A 12,137-nucleotide genomic window follows, 5' to 3' on the forward strand; every position below is an offset into this window, starting at 1 on the left:
CACACGCCGTCTCTCCCTAACATCTGCACTGTCTGGTTTTTTATTTTGGCATTCATGTTTAATATTAGCACGGTCTCCCCCTTCTAAGTATGCTGAAACACATGATGTGGTTAAACTGGAAGAAAACAAATCTTCACCCTAGAATTTATAGCAGAAATGAACAAATAATGGGTCTTCTCTAGTTTGCTGAGGGTACAATGAATAATTCATGTGTTTTTGCTCAAGTAACTATCTAATTCAGTGGTGGCTGTTAGTGTGTTTAAAGTTTCATGAGGATTAACTATTAATTACAAATACATTCTTGATGTCACAAATATAAACCTTTATTTTAAACAACTTAGTACAAAGTGTCTGATCAAATCTCAATATTGGTGTGTTTATTTGCAACAGCTTGTGTTACAATTAAATGCTTCACAGTGTTTGAATGTTTTTGTCTTTGTCAGTAAAATGATCAATCTTTCTGTTCCGGACACAATTGATGAAAGAGCAATCAACAAGAAAAAACTCACACCGTTCATAATTCAGGTATGGTCTAAACTTTCATTACCTCTTACATAGATTGGAATCATGTAGGGTTTGTGAGGAGTGATTAGCATAGTGACCCAGGAATTAATTAAGTCAGGACTCTGGTCCAGAGCGGAGATGAGTTTTAATTGTATTTAATAATGTAAAGGAATGTCTGTACTGTGCATTACATGGAAATCTTAGTGCAGAGGATAATGTTCTGTAAATAGTCAGATGGGCAGGTGGAATGACCTAAAGCCAAAAGCTCTTACGGGTCCCCTTCAGTGTTAAAACTGAAATACTGTAGCAAGCAGCGTACCGCTAGGTTTACTCTGTTCTTATCAGAAAGGAGGCTGATAAGTGTGCATGTATATTTCTAGTAGAGTACACAAAGTAATATAGTGATATGTGTTGCAATACGCAAACTATGTACCTGTGTGTGCTCTTGTAACATTTTAACGAATACTTTGGAAAAATCGATCTTCATCTCGTTGGTGCCACTGGATGTGACTTAGAGGCTGAAACTAAATACCCAAGGCTGAAATGAAACCTTTGGGTCTAACTCAGTTCTTATTAATTCAGCCCACTTCAGTGAAACTTCCTTTAAAAATTCCCTTGGAGTCTAATGTAGCTGCATTTACCCTAAACCCGCAAGTTTTCTTTGAATAAAAACTGGGAAGTCCCCAGCCTGTCTCCAGTGAGCTCAATGCAAAGACCTCATGTAGCTGTACTGTTTACAGGAAAACTTGAATTTGGCGTTGAATTCTGCCTCTGCCATTGGGTGTCATGTTGTCAATATTGGAGCGGAGGACTTGAGGGAAGGGAAACCACATCTGGTTCTGGGGCTTCTCTGGCAGATTATTAAAATCGGCTTGTTCGCCGACATCGAACTCAGCAGAAATGAAGGTAACAGACTGTGAATGATGATTTGTCCTTAGTCAAGCCTGTGGGGTGGAGGGTGGGGGAATATTTTAGTCAAGCCTGGGGGGGAATATCTGAGTGAGGCTTGAAATTACTCATTTAAGCTGCATTGCCTGACACTGCCCGTCAGCCCTGGGTGCTTCATGCCGCTTATTTCTCATCCTGCCAATTTACTCTTTTGTTTTTCTTTCCCTTCTCTGCAAAGGGACTTATCTTACGGGTCATTTTGATTGTGACGGAGCTGCTTGTGGTTCTCAATCTGAGAGGCCCTGAGTTGTCCCAGAACTATCTGGAGTTGGCTTGAATAAGCTGGATGTCAGGAGCTGGTCATGTGTGCGCATTTCAGATTTAGCAACAGCCACAGGGTTTTCTTGTCACGGGTGCATTTTGTGTTTAGAAGCTAAATCAAAGCAAGCTTTGAAAGGTGTGCATGAACACACGTTCTCTGAGTAAATGACGACGTCTGACCGGGAATGGGGGAGCCCCTAAATGTTCAGATACTATTAATTAGATGTATTTCTATATGCAAGCAGATGTTCTCAAATTGCAGTGCACCACTGTGTGATGATTACAGCTGGTCAAAAACCAGACCTTATTTTCTCAGATTTTTTGTGTTTTTCGTCAAAACTTTTCAACTGAACAGTAAAATTTTTTCACTTTTTGGACAAAAGCCTCCCAAAACTGATTTTTTTGCTGTCCTTTTTTTTTTTTTTTTTTTTTTTTTTTGGTTAAGATTAAATGAAAAATATTCAAACAGGTCTATCAATGTCTCCAGAGCATAACCTGAGTACCTATGATAGTTTGCTCCTCACTTCAAAACACCAGGTATCAAAGAACAGGTGACCTGGCTATCTCTTTTGTTATGTCCTGATTCACTCTTCAGTTGTTGGAGAGGTTTGGCAGAAGGTAGAGTTTATTTATGGATTATGTATCCAGCTGACTGAAAGAAAACGTGTAATCCTTAAACAATCCTTTTGAAACAGGCTTGGAGTTAAAGCGAGCAAAATGTCTGACTTCCTGGTGGTTATGGTGCCTGGGTGTGCAGGGGGAATGGCGTTGGTGATTCAGCGTGTGGCGTTCTTTTGGTAGCACGGGAAATGTTGACTCCTGCACAACAGTTTATGCACTGTAGTCTCATCAGGGCAAGTCATCCCACTAATCAACAAGCTCTGGGTTCCTTATGTACCACACAAATGCAAGGAGTGACTTCAGTTTCCTTTGGGTTTAGAATTTGCAAATCTGCTACCTGACGTGCACCAGCAATTGACGTACAACAGTGGCATATTTGAAGCTGTCGTTATGTTTCAGAAAAACATGTGAAGTCACTTACACAGTGATTTTTAAAATGAAACGGCATGTACCAAATAAGCCAGCTAAGTTGCCTCAACCTGGAGGATTGTAACTGGAGCTGATCAACAAATGTGCAGTATTTTCTGTGGAAAAAGTCATCCCCTCCAGAAAAACTTCGTATGGAATATTTTGATTTGTAACCATTATTTTTATTGGAAATAACAAGGCGCGTTGACTGAATCAGAGGAAAAACTTTAATATGGTCAAAGTCACCCAAGCGTTTTTGGACAAAAACTGAATTTTTTTTCAGCCAGCTCACTGTAACTTGGAAGAAGGCAGCTTATTTATTTATTTATTTATTTTTAAAACAAATACTGACCTGTCTTTATGCAAGTCTGTGTTTTCTTCTAGCGTTGGCTGCTTTACTTCGTGATGGGGAGACTTTGGAGGATCTTATGAAGTTGTCCCCAGAAGAGCTGCTTCTAAGATGGGCAAACTTCCATTTGGAAAATGCAGGGTGGCACAAAATCAATAACTTCAGTTCTGACATCAAGGTAATTAGAGCTGTGCTTCTGTGCGGAGCAGCCAGGTGTGTCTGAGCCAGGTTGCTGGGGTGGAGTGTGTGTGATCGATGGGAAGTCCTTGCGTCTCTCCTGAATGATCACATACATTGTTAACCAGTTAGGTGCCGATGCTGCAAATACATACATGCTTTTAGCTTCATTGCCCTGAGTTGGATTTCAATGGAACTCCTCAGGTTGGTGAAGTGAAGCACCGGTTAGCGTTTGCAGGATCTGGGGCTGCTTTACTTCAACATAAGAGCAGAGCCTGTCCTAGTACAACAGAGAAATAGCAGCTAGCATACTAGGGGGCTCTGCCCTTGAATCTTCTCTGCTTGGACCTGATTATCCAGCCAGAAAACTCTCTGGTGCGTCTTTGTTCTTTATAGATGCCTCCGTCTTCAAAAGCTACAGATACTAGTTTAAAGCCCTTCGGGGTTATTAATGCATGAATGGGGAGGCAGTCCATAGCTAGGATGCTTTCATGTGCCTGGAAATACATCTCAAGACAGTTCTCTTTCAGCATCTCTTTTTCAAGGGGCTGTAAAAAGCCCTGCACTAGAGCACATCCAAAACCTGAGGACATTTTCCACAAAATATTGTGACCAGTTCTGCATTGGAGAGTTTGTTACTTGTATGGAAATGCGAACGCTTGCTAGCGAATACGAATACTGTCCCTGGAATGTCACAGGCTGAGGAACTGGAGAAATAAAATCCGTAGCCTTCACACTAGGTCTGGCGGAAATGGGGGGAAGGTGGGAGAAGACGTACATTCTAGAGGACAAAAACGGGCTCCTCCTCCTCAACCCTGCTGCTAGTGGCTGTCTTGTGGCTTCTTTCCAGCTAGCAGCCTTCCTTGGAGTGACTTACTGTGAACTTTATACAGCCAGGGCTCCAAGCCTGCTGGGGATCCAGTGACAGGCCGACAGTTTGGGGGGTTAGAAGCAAGAAATTTGTGGTGATTAAAATATTTTGAACTTTCTTCTGTCTAAAGAAAGCTCCCCTTGGTGCAGGGAATACGTCGATTGCTGGAGCTGTTTGCGGGTGCTGAGAATGTTGCATAAACTTTCAGTTTTTCCCCCGATTTTCAAAATTAGAAAAACCCTAAGCTCTGCCCAGACAACTCTGCTAGGTGCAGGCTCCCAGCTGGTAGAAAATCACGGGACACTTCGTGGTCCCATTAAGGGAAAGGATTTTAGTTCTTGGTTTTTCCTCTCTTTCAAAAGCCAAATTCAGGCCTGTATCTCCCTGCTTCCCACCAGATGAAAGGTTTGTACCCCCTAAAGCTTATCTGGATTGGCTAAAACCCTCACATGAATATATGAAACTCTCACCTTGTCTTGGATCTGCTTTAAAAGGAAACCCAAAACCCTGTATTGTGTGAATGTGATGCAATGAGAAAATCCTGCAGGCTCCTTGTATTCAAATTACCGACAATACTGACTTCTCTTTACTGAATCTGTTTCCTTTAGCGATGTTGTAGCCCTACAAAATTCTCCCTTTCCGATTTGGGATGGGGAGGATGCCAATGCTCCTGAAGGGTTATATAGTAGTAGACATCACAAGTATGATGCTACTGGAGAGGTCAATATATATGTGACCTACCTGTCGATCTCTGCAGGCAGCTGTTGAAGATCAGGACCTCCAATTTCCATTGTTTGCAGATTGCAGTGGTGTAAAATATTAAATCATTGCAAGTTATTTGGACAGCTGATGTGCTGGTGTATGGTTGTAAAACAGGCTTAATGTTTCTAACTTTCTTCTTCTTTCCCCTCATGCCTCCTGGATTTCCGCTGTGATGCTTTTCCCCTCTTTGCTCTTTCTTACCTGTCAAGCTCACTGACTTCAGTAATTCAGTAAAGGTACATATGCTAATCGTATTCAGTGGCTTGAGTAAGATGAGGCAGCAATGTAATGTTACTGTGTATTCAGCACCACGTGGAAGAGTTGAATATTCCACTTCATCCATTTCAGGATTCTAGAGCTTATTTCCATCTCCTCCATCAAATTGCACCAAAGGGGCAGAAAGAAGGAGAGCCACAGATTGATATTAACATGTCTGGTTTCAATGTAAGTATTCAGTCTCGCGCTGTCTTTTTTTCCCCTTGTCCGTAGGCTGTAAAACTGAAAGCTGGGTATGGACTTTGCAGTCTGCTTATGGCCTCTGTATCCCCTGGGGGTTGTCAGTCTTTGAACAAACACAATATCAGTGGGCAAGCGGAATCACGGGGAGAGACGGACACGTTTCTGGTATACGGTTAAAAGAGGAGGTGTTCAGACCTGAGCATTAACAGCCAGTGCAACAATTTGAATCAACCGGGTCCCTGAGAATTCAGTCGCCTTCCTGCCGTGTGTGTATATGTTGACTCACGTGTTCTAATTATTATTCTAGCTGGCTACCATCAGGCTTGAGAGTGTGGGTAAACGAAGTGGGTAAATTGTGACCAGTGCGTCCATAATGCTGATGCTTTTTACGACCATATTTATTCATTGCTTTGTTTTAGTTCAGCCTGGCTGACGATGCCCTGTGCCTCCTGAAAGCAGGTGCAGTTGTCTGTTCAGTCCAGCAAAGGCAGTGGTCAGGAAGAAGTTCCTGCTTTTTGCGGCTGAGGGACGTCCTCCGAGGCTGTTAGTTGTTACCCTTGCTTCTGTCGCCCCAACAGGAGAAGGATGACTTGAAGAGAGCAGAATACATGCTTCAGCAGGCAGACAGACTGGGCTGCAGACAGTTCGTCACCCCTGCCGATGTGGTCAGTGGTAATCCCAAACTGAATTTGGCCTTTGTGGCAAACTTGTTCAACAAGTACCCGGCGCTTACCAAGCCAGAAAACCAGGACATCGACTGGACGCTACTGGAAGGTGATGAGAACTTCTCTCCTGTCGTGATGGTTGAAGGAGAAATACCTAATGGAAATGTTTGCACCCCAAAAGGCGTTTAGCGTTTTGATGCGCCATCAGGCTTCTAAGAGTGGTTGCAGTGAAGGATTCAGCACTGTGGTATTTCATTTTCAGCGGTGCTGCTTACCCCATAGATGTTTAGGAGTTGAGCGTGTGCATCTGTGACAGACTCTTCGTATGTATTGGCTCAGGGGCCAGGTACTAGGCTCAGCACTGAAGCAGGAACTCAGAGTAACATGCAGTGTGCTTTACAGTGGTTAAGCAGCCCCCACGACAATGCCGAGAGGCTGCACAGGTCGGACCCCTTGTACAGATGGGGTACCTGGCACACCGAGATGTTGCTTTGAGGCATCACGGCAAGTCCGTGATGGTGCCAAGATTAGCACTGGGCTGCCTGGCTTCTAGCCATTTATTAATACTAAACGCTCATCTGCTAGACTTCACCGCTGCACATTCTCACCTGGTGCATACAGCATAGTCCATTTTCTTGGCCCTAAATTCCTTAACATCCCAAATGCTAGTTAAACCTATCGGCACTGAGAAAAGCTGTCCAGGTAGCTGCCGTACAATTTGATCCTTTATGAATAGTTATGGAGGCAACTCTTTTTCCACCTTAAAAATAAGCTACCTGTACAGAAGTTCCTGTCGGGGAAGGTGGGATGCTCAGTGTCTCAAGGGCATGATTTCTCTCCGGATTGGTGAGAGGCACCGGTACAGGTTGTATAATTTCTGTCTCCTTCTACATAGGAGAGACGCGTGAAGAAAGAACCTTCCGTAACTGGATGAACTCTCTCGGTGTGAATCCCCACGTAAACCATCTGTACGGGTAGGTCTTCTGCATGTTTCTCTTGCTAGAACAGCTGGCTTTTAATCAACTGCAGCTTCAGTTCTTAATCTACCAAAAAAGAAACGCTACATTTAAACGAACTAAAATATGTATTTGAAACTGTTCAGATCTCGTTGGTGGTGGTGTTCTATGTTAGGGTGCACAGAGCCTTGGATAAGTGACTTTTTTTGGTTAATTTTTAAATTAAAACTATAAAATAAAATCGGTGCCCCTCAGTAAGCCTGCCAGACTAGTCACTATATCTGCTGCCAGTCGCTCTGGAGATGCCCCGGAATCTAGATTGGCCATGTGATAATGGTTTATCTCCCCTGGGTCAAAAGGTGGGAGAAGTTTGATATTTTACTCGGTGGTGGTGGTGGTTGCTTCTTTTTTAGCACCATTGGAACATAATTAGTCATAACATTAATTGTAAACCTAAGGAAAGTCAAGGTATGCTGCAGTCTCCGAACACCAGGACTAACTAATGCTAATCCGTCCTAGTGACCTGCAAGATGCATTGGTGATATTGCAATTATACGAGAAGATCAAAGTTTCTGTTGACTGGAATAAGGTTAACAAGCCACCGTATCCCAAGCTTGGTGCAAATATGAAAAAGGTGAGAACTTTGGGTTACTTTAAGAAAAATAAGCCTGTATTAGAAATCTAGTGCAAGATTTGGAAATTTCGTTATATGTAAATTTTAATTTTTTTCATTCTTGTACATATTTTTTCTTTTTCCTGGGCATGTAGCTAGAAAACTGTAACTATGCAGTGGATTTGGGAAAGCATCCGGCCAAATTCTCTCTGGTGGGCATTGGTGGACAGGACCTGAATGATGGAAACCAAACACTGACGCTAGCGTTAGTCTGGCAGTTGATGAGGAGGTACAAAGCGCGTTTAAAATATCTAAACTTTGTGAATGAGGCCTTTTGAGTGTAATGTAGTATATCCCATTCTCACTGCTCTCTCATCCTCTACAAGCGAGACCACACACAGAAATCTGACAAAATCCACCCAGAACTCAGAATTTTTTTTTTTTTTTTTTTTTTTTTTTTTAAAGCAAAAATTCTAAAAGGGAAAAATTGCAACAAATTTCAAAGCCTTTTTTTTTTTTTTTTGAAATTTTTAATCTCTGTTCTGAAATAGGGGCATGTAAAACAACTTATTTCCCCTCCCTCTGGCTTTTTTCTTTTTTAAACTCTTCCCTTTGGAAAAAGGAAAAAGATAGTGGGTTTTTCCCACTAAAATGAAAAACTTAATGACAAATTCTTTCAAACTCCAAGGGTAGTTAAGTGCTGGCAATAGGCTCGCAAAGGCGGTTGTGGAATCCCCTTCCTCGAAGGTGTTTAAGAATGGGTTAGACAAGCACCTGACAAGGATGGTCTAGGTTTACATGGGGCTGCCTCAGTTCAAGGGGCTGGACTAGATGACTGCTCAGGCCCTGTATTTCTGTGATTAGCGCTAATGAATTTTATCTGTCTTCTTAATAATGCAAGACTTTAGGAACATCACCCCTCTGCAATAACTCATGTCAGTGATAACAGTGCAGTCAGTAACTTCCTCTGAGCTGATGGTGACTGCACTGCTTTAAAAAATGACCGGATACACTGCATCTGTTCAGTGTTGGTCAGCGTGTCCTACTTGGGAGGGCACATTAGACAGTGGGATCTTTCTCTTCCTTCTTGCACCAAAGGTTACGTGGGGAAGAGGCTGAAATCCGGACTCCCAAGTTGGGCCTGCTGTTGTAGGTTGCATTTTTTTGGGGCCCAGTAACCACCCACTCCTGTGCTGAAATCTAAACTTCATTGAGACCATGGCTTTGTTCATGTGCCGTATCCAGCCTGTGCTCATAAGGAACTGTTTGCCACTCATTCTCAGATACACCCTGAACGTGCTCGAGGACCTGGGTGATGGTCAGAAAGCAAATGATGACATCATTGTAAACTGGGTGAACGGGACACTGAGAGAAGCTGGCAAGTCCACCTCCATTCAGAGCTTTAAGGTGCAGATCTCCTTTTTTCCAGTGCGAGGGTGACTGGCATCTCCTTTGCAACGTGTTCTGCTGCAGACTCTGGCTATTCCATGTCAGGCAGTTTAGTGCTAAGGGTGGAGACCTGCTGCCTGCGTACCCGTTGTTATTTAGCACCGTTTAAGTGCTTTGTTGCAGCGCGGCAGAGTGATGTTGGTCATGTGGCATTGTAATGGGCCTGAAAGGAGCTAATGGGGAATAGTTATTAGTAGATGGTAGCGATTTTGTGACCGTTTAAAAACCCGTCATTTTGTTCCGCGTTCAATGCAGCTGGAATCAGAAAACAGATCTGTTGAATCCTCCCCATATGTCACTATGTATCCTTCTAGGACAAGACTATCAGCACTAGCTTGGCAGTGGTGGATTTAATTGATGCCATACAGCCTGGTTGTATCAACTATGACCTTGTGAAGAGAGGTGATTTATCGGACGATGACAAACAGAACAATGCCATGTAAGTGTCTTTAGCTGGGACTGCTGCGTTTTATTCAAAGAGTGTTGTCATATTTATGACCTTCAGGCTGCGGATGTACGTACTTCAGAACCCCAGTTCTCAACCTTCTACCTGCTGGGACCATCCAGAGACACTGTCCCACTTAGCATATGGGAAGGGCAGGCTCCTTGTGTTGCCGGCTATTGGAAGGAATATAGAACTGCTTGAACAATTCTTAGCAGTGTTAATCCTCTTTCCACTAGCAGAGAGCTCTGTGAACAGATCAGATTCTCTCCAATTTGGTTCAGATTTATTCAATAAATACTTGGCCTGTAGCTCAATGTTTGACATTTGAACTCTTGGACACATGGGTCACTGTGGTGAGTTTGTTTCCTGGTGACATCAGCATGAATCTTCAAAACAAGTTTCCAGTGGGAGTACTGAACTGTTAAGTTGAAACTTGCTTTTTGTGAACATTCTGTAACAAGTGTAACAGCAAACTCTCAGGTAACATTCCTGTCGGTGCTCTGTCTGCTTGAATAGGCATAGAAAGCAAACACCCAAAGCCTGGAGAGAAGGAGAGGTATTTTAGAAACTTAAATATCCACCAACAAGATTTTGTGTTTACTTATCTACAAGGAATATTAAATTAATACATATACATTGAGTTATTCCACTTTCTCATCAACTTTTCATAGACTGGACTTAGTATCAAGCAATGTGCATATTCAGAACTGCTATTTCCTTGTAATAAGGCTACTTGAAAACTAGTGTCAACCCAGCCAAAATATGCTGTGAACTAATAAAGATGAAGGCATGTATAAAATATCTTAACGATTACACCTTGAAACCAGAGTTGGAGCCTTGTTAATAAACTCTGTGTTAGTGATCATTGAAGTGGTGCTGGCTTTTTGCCTAGCGTATTGAGATTTGCAATGTTTACATGTACTCCTTTCTTTTCAATGGCGAATAGGTATGCTGTGTCCATGGCCAGAAGAATTGGGGCCAGAGTATATGCTCTTCCAGAGGACCTTGTGGAAGTGAAACCAAAGATGGTCATGACAGTGTTTGCCTGTTTGATGGGCAGAGGAATGAAGAAAGTATAAGATACTGACATACGTGCAGAAATCCCAACCTGCCACCCCAGTGCATGACTAGCAGATGAGCGGTGTCCAGGTTGAAATGTTGTTGGCCTGGGAACCGTTGAAATTTAAAGGACTCAGTTTTGATTTGCAAGACTAGAACATTAGCAAAATGCTCAGGGAGGGGAGTGTTTAACCACCAGATTTGCTCTTTTCCCAGAATGAAAGTTTGACTTATCAGGTGTTCACGGAAATGCATTCATATCAGAGCAGCATCTTGGACCTCTTTCTAATGCATTATTTCTCAGATATTCAGTGTTTTTCTGCTGAGGGTTGCTAAGGTGGTTGGTATGAGTTTTAATAGAAACAAATCTCACTTTCTATCTAAAAGACAGTTTAACCTGTGTCTTGTGGTCCAGTTTTGTGTGTTCTCGATTTGAGCTTTTGTTCATTGTCTCTGCAACCATAAAGTTACAGAAGTAGCTGAGCTACGTAGCACAATTTTCTCATTTAACCTTATAAATTGCATTTCTGAAGATCAGTCTTCCTACAGTATTCTCTGTACATGGTGCTTTTTTTATACAAATAACAAATATTTTGATTACTTTACAAATAAAACATAGCGGTTTTTCTCTTGCAACCTTTTTTTTTTTTTTTAAAAAGGCCTGTCAAGATAGAATATATTTGAGAATACCACCATAAAACTCAGCCTCTCTGGCAGTAATAGATATCGGATGCCCTCAGACAACATGCTGATGGCATCATGAAATCTGAGAATCAAACTGAATGCATTTTTGTACGCATCTTGGTTCAGCTGTGTGCACCTAGAAAATATTTTTTACAAAATCTGCATGAAAACTTCTATTACTTTTTTTATTTAAAATGCTGTTGGGAATAAAATGATAAAACGTGGAGAGGTTATGAGGGGAGGAGGCAAATGTTACAAACAGCAGGATTAAGTAATCTGAACTGCAAAAGTGCCGAGACACAAAACGATTTTTTACAAATGTACAGGAAGTGGTGTCACCAAAGAAGGAAGGAGCTATACCCATAGGAGTTAATGTACTCTTGCTTTGGCAAGCTGTTTGCTATATTTTGAGTTCATATTGCTATTCTGAGCTATTCAAAACGATGTAACATGGCGGCGAAGCATTAGCTGAAATAAAAACACTTAAATACAAGCATCTTTTTTTGCTCACTTAATCTGATTTATGCTTGTCAGTATCTCCTTATTGACTATTCGGTTTTTTCAATTTATTTCCATGCTTTGGATTTGTGGGCTTTTCTGCTGCCCTTTGCTTTGTGTTCTGGGGGCTGCATAAGAAATATTTTTTTCTTCCTTTCCCATTTGCCCAGTAATGTTGGGGAAAGGATGATTGACAGTAATTGCTTGATCTCAGACTAGTTACTTTGTGAAAATCTTGAAGTAGCAGAACTTCGTTGGTTATAACTAAGTTTTGTTGCTTGTTTGAAGGTGACTTGCAAAGGGAATTCTGCCCCTTCGAACGTTAGTGTCCTCATCCACCTTGACCCCTCCATAAAGGACCCTAGCTGTTAGAAATATTACATGACTGTCTCTTCTTCCAGTGTGCCT

The 12,137-nt window shown here is 42.0% G+C and overlaps 1 protein-coding gene across 3 annotated transcripts in view; it reads left to right on the top strand.

Annotated features, from left to right (window-relative positions):
- PLS3 (plastin 3) overlaps positions 1–11,724 on the top strand; it is a 76,809-nt gene extending 65,085 nt beyond the window's left edge. For all 3 annotated transcript variants that reach the window (XM_067547993.1, XM_067547992.1, XM_067547994.1), the window contains exons 7-17: positions 444–525; positions 1,245–1,410; positions 3,127–3,269; positions 5,250–5,345; positions 5,939–6,134; positions 6,921–6,999; positions 7,501–7,615; positions 7,750–7,883; positions 8,878–9,001; positions 9,358–9,482; positions 10,435–11,724. In XM_067547993.1, coding sequence (XP_067404094.1) covers positions 444–525; positions 1,245–1,410; positions 3,127–3,269; positions 5,250–5,345; positions 5,939–6,134; positions 6,921–6,999; positions 7,501–7,615; positions 7,750–7,883; positions 8,878–9,001; positions 9,358–9,482; positions 10,435–10,567 — 1,393 coding nt within the window. In that variant the 3' untranslated portion in view covers positions 10,568–11,724. The remainder of the gene's footprint in view (positions 1–443; positions 526–1,244; positions 1,411–3,126; positions 3,270–5,249; positions 5,346–5,938; positions 6,135–6,920; positions 7,000–7,500; positions 7,616–7,749; positions 7,884–8,877; positions 9,002–9,357; positions 9,483–10,434) is intronic.
- Positions 11,725–12,137: the final 413 nt, after the last annotated feature.

The sequence above is a fragment of the Emydura macquarii genome, unplaced genomic scaffold (assembly GCF_026122565.2).
Source record: "Emydura macquarii macquarii isolate MOO-44397 ecotype Brisbane River unplaced genomic scaffold, CSIRO-AGI_Emac_v2 contig_1253, whole genome shotgun sequence".
Lineage (NCBI taxonomy): Eukaryota > Metazoa > Chordata > Testudines > Chelidae > Emydura > Emydura macquarii.